This window comes from Zeus faber (assembly GCF_960531495.2).
Source record: "Zeus faber genome assembly, chromosome: 4".
NCBI lineage: Eukaryota > Metazoa > Chordata > Actinopteri > Zeiformes > Zeidae > Zeus > Zeus faber.
The window spans coordinates 35,028,115-35,030,614 of NC_137191.1; the positions used below are offsets into that span (position 1 = coordinate 35,028,115).

At 49.3% G+C, this 2,500-nt stretch overlaps 1 protein-coding gene across 1 annotated transcript in view; it reads left to right on the top strand.

Annotated features, from left to right (window-relative positions):
- Positions 1–2,500, top strand: part of slit1b (slit homolog 1b) — a gene marked incomplete at both ends in the record, with an annotated part of 51,889 nt that overhangs the window by 28,983 nt on the left and 20,406 nt on the right. The window contains 2 exons of the mRNA XM_079999569.1: positions 1,208–1,282; positions 2,355–2,498. Of these exons, the coding sequence (XP_079855695.1) occupies positions 1,208–1,282; positions 2,355–2,498 (219 nt within the window). The remainder of the gene's footprint in view (positions 1–1,207; positions 1,283–2,354; positions 2,499–2,500) is intronic.

Sequence of the window (2,500 nt, forward strand, 5' to 3'; positions counted from 1 at the left end):
ATCTCAAAATAAATTCAGTAACGCACTGTGTCTCTGACAGATATAACTGATGCAAAGTTGAACTTCGTTAAAAACACATGGTAAATGGTTTGTATTATTGTATTGATATTAAACTGCATGTAAAACCCCCTTTTCACATTCGTGAAAACTTTATTTTATCTGTGAAAAAACAGAATTAATTTCACAGTTTTTCTTTTACACACAGGCCATTTAATAACAGGTCGATACAAAATACCACTGTACTATAGCAGTCAAACCTGGACTGGATTAGACTAAAAAGCCTAAACGCATTTCAAACCCTATTTCAGATTTGTGAACCATTTATTCTCTTTGTGAAAACAAGAAAAAGATGAATTTCACTGTATTTTCTCCCCACAGACTAACAGAAATAAACAAACGGAAATAAATCTAAATCTAAGAAAAAAACACAACCTTAAGCATCATATCTGAATGTGTAAATTGGTTGATAAGGCATTATACATATGTTATTATAGGTCAGGCACAAAGTCCTCGTAAAGCAACAATAAAATTGTGTTTTGAGTTTGTCACACCACAGAATACGATGTTATTAACCACGCAGCCACATGTTACGGGGACACGGGGACATGCAGCTCAGACTGCAGGTGCCTCGACCGCTCCCTCTCCATGCGCAATTTATGCCCCTATCTTCCTCTCCCTCTGCATTTTTCCCGTGGACGCTCGCCCGACCTACCCTGTGGGCGCCCAACCTGCTCCGTGGGCGCTTGACCTACCCCGTGGGCGCCCAACCTACCCCGTGGACACTCTACCTACCCCGTGGGCGCTTGACATACACCGTGGGCGCCCAACCTACCCCGTGGGCGCTCTACCTACCCCTACACCCTTATCCCAAACTCCAGGCTGTTAGCTCAGCTTATCACCACTGACTCTTGTTATATAATGTTGGTGGAGGGGGCCACGCAAAGAATGAGCGCTCTATGTCATCCAGTCATGGTTTAGGCCGCCCAAAAAATCCGGACCACAAAAATGGTGGGAAACGTGAGTTAAAGTGAGAAACTTTACTCAGAATTTGATTTAAAAACACTGTCGGGGGTCCCTGCTCTGTTTCTCTATCCACCAAGGGCTCTTTGGGCTGAAAATGGTTGAAGCCCCCTGACGTAGATGAGGTCTTACCCTGACCCTCATTCCAAACCTCCTCCACGCCAATGATGTTTTGTCTCCCCCCCAGGCGTCTGAACAACAACGACCTCTCGGTGCTGGAAGCCACCGGAGCCTTCAAGGGGCTCTCGCAGCTCAAGAAGATGTAGGTCGCTCCGCCGCTCCCGAACCCCAATGATCCCAACAATGAAAATTCACAAAGCTTATGTAATATTTACAAACGTAAGGACGGAGGGCGACGGGCACCAAGGTGCAGCTTGTAACGCACACATGAGAGTCAGTCATGAGTGTTGTTTTTTCTTCATTTCGGTGGTGCCTGGAAAGTAGCCACATGTTTTGTAAACTTGATATAGTTTATATCAATGTTTTATTTTGTATCAGATGTTTGACAGATGTATTCTTCAGTTTTTATTCTTTAGTGAGTTTTTACTTTGGGTGATTTGGGGAAATGTTGTAGCTCTGCACCTGAACTCCAGCCAGGCAGCTCCATGATCACTGTCTGACCTGTCTGACCGCTCTGACCTGTCTGACTGACCTGTCTGACCTGTCTGACTGACCTGTCCGACCTGTCTCACCGGTCTGACCTGTCTGTCTGACCTGTCTGACTGACCTGTCTGACCTGTCAATCTGTCTGACTGACCTGTCTGACCTGTCCGACCTGTCCGACGGACCTGTCTGACCTGTCTGACCGGTCCGACCTGTCTGACCCGTCTGACCTGTCTGACTGACCTGTCTGGCTGACCTGTCTGAACTGTCTGACTGACCTGTCTGACCTGTCTGACCTGTCTGACCTGTCCGACCTGTCCGACCTGTCTGACCTGTCCGACCTGTCTGACCTGTCTGACCGGTCCGACCTGTCTGACTGACCTGTCTGACCTGTCTGACTGACCTGTCTGACCTGTCTCACCGGTCTGACCTGTCTGTCTGACCTGTCTGACTGACCTGTCTGACCGGTCCGACCTGTCTGACTGACCTGTCTGACCTGTCTGACCTGTCTGAACTGTCTGACCTGTCTGACCTGTCTGACCTGTCCGACCTGTCTGACTGACCTGTCTGACCTGTCTGACCTGTCTGACCTGTCTGACCGGTCCGACCTGTCTGACTGACCTGTCTGACCTGTCTGACCTGTCTGACCTGTCTGACCGGTCCGACCTGTCTGACTGACCTGTCTGACCTGTCCGACCTGTCTGTCTGACCTGTCTGACGGTTCCTTCTAGAAACCTGAGCAACAACAAGATCTCTGAGATCGAGGACGGGGTGTTTGAGGGCGCGGACGCGGCGGTGGAGCTCCACCTGACGGCAAACCACCTGGACTCAGTCCGGGGAAGCATGTTCCGAGGCATGGAGGCCCTGCGCATGCTGT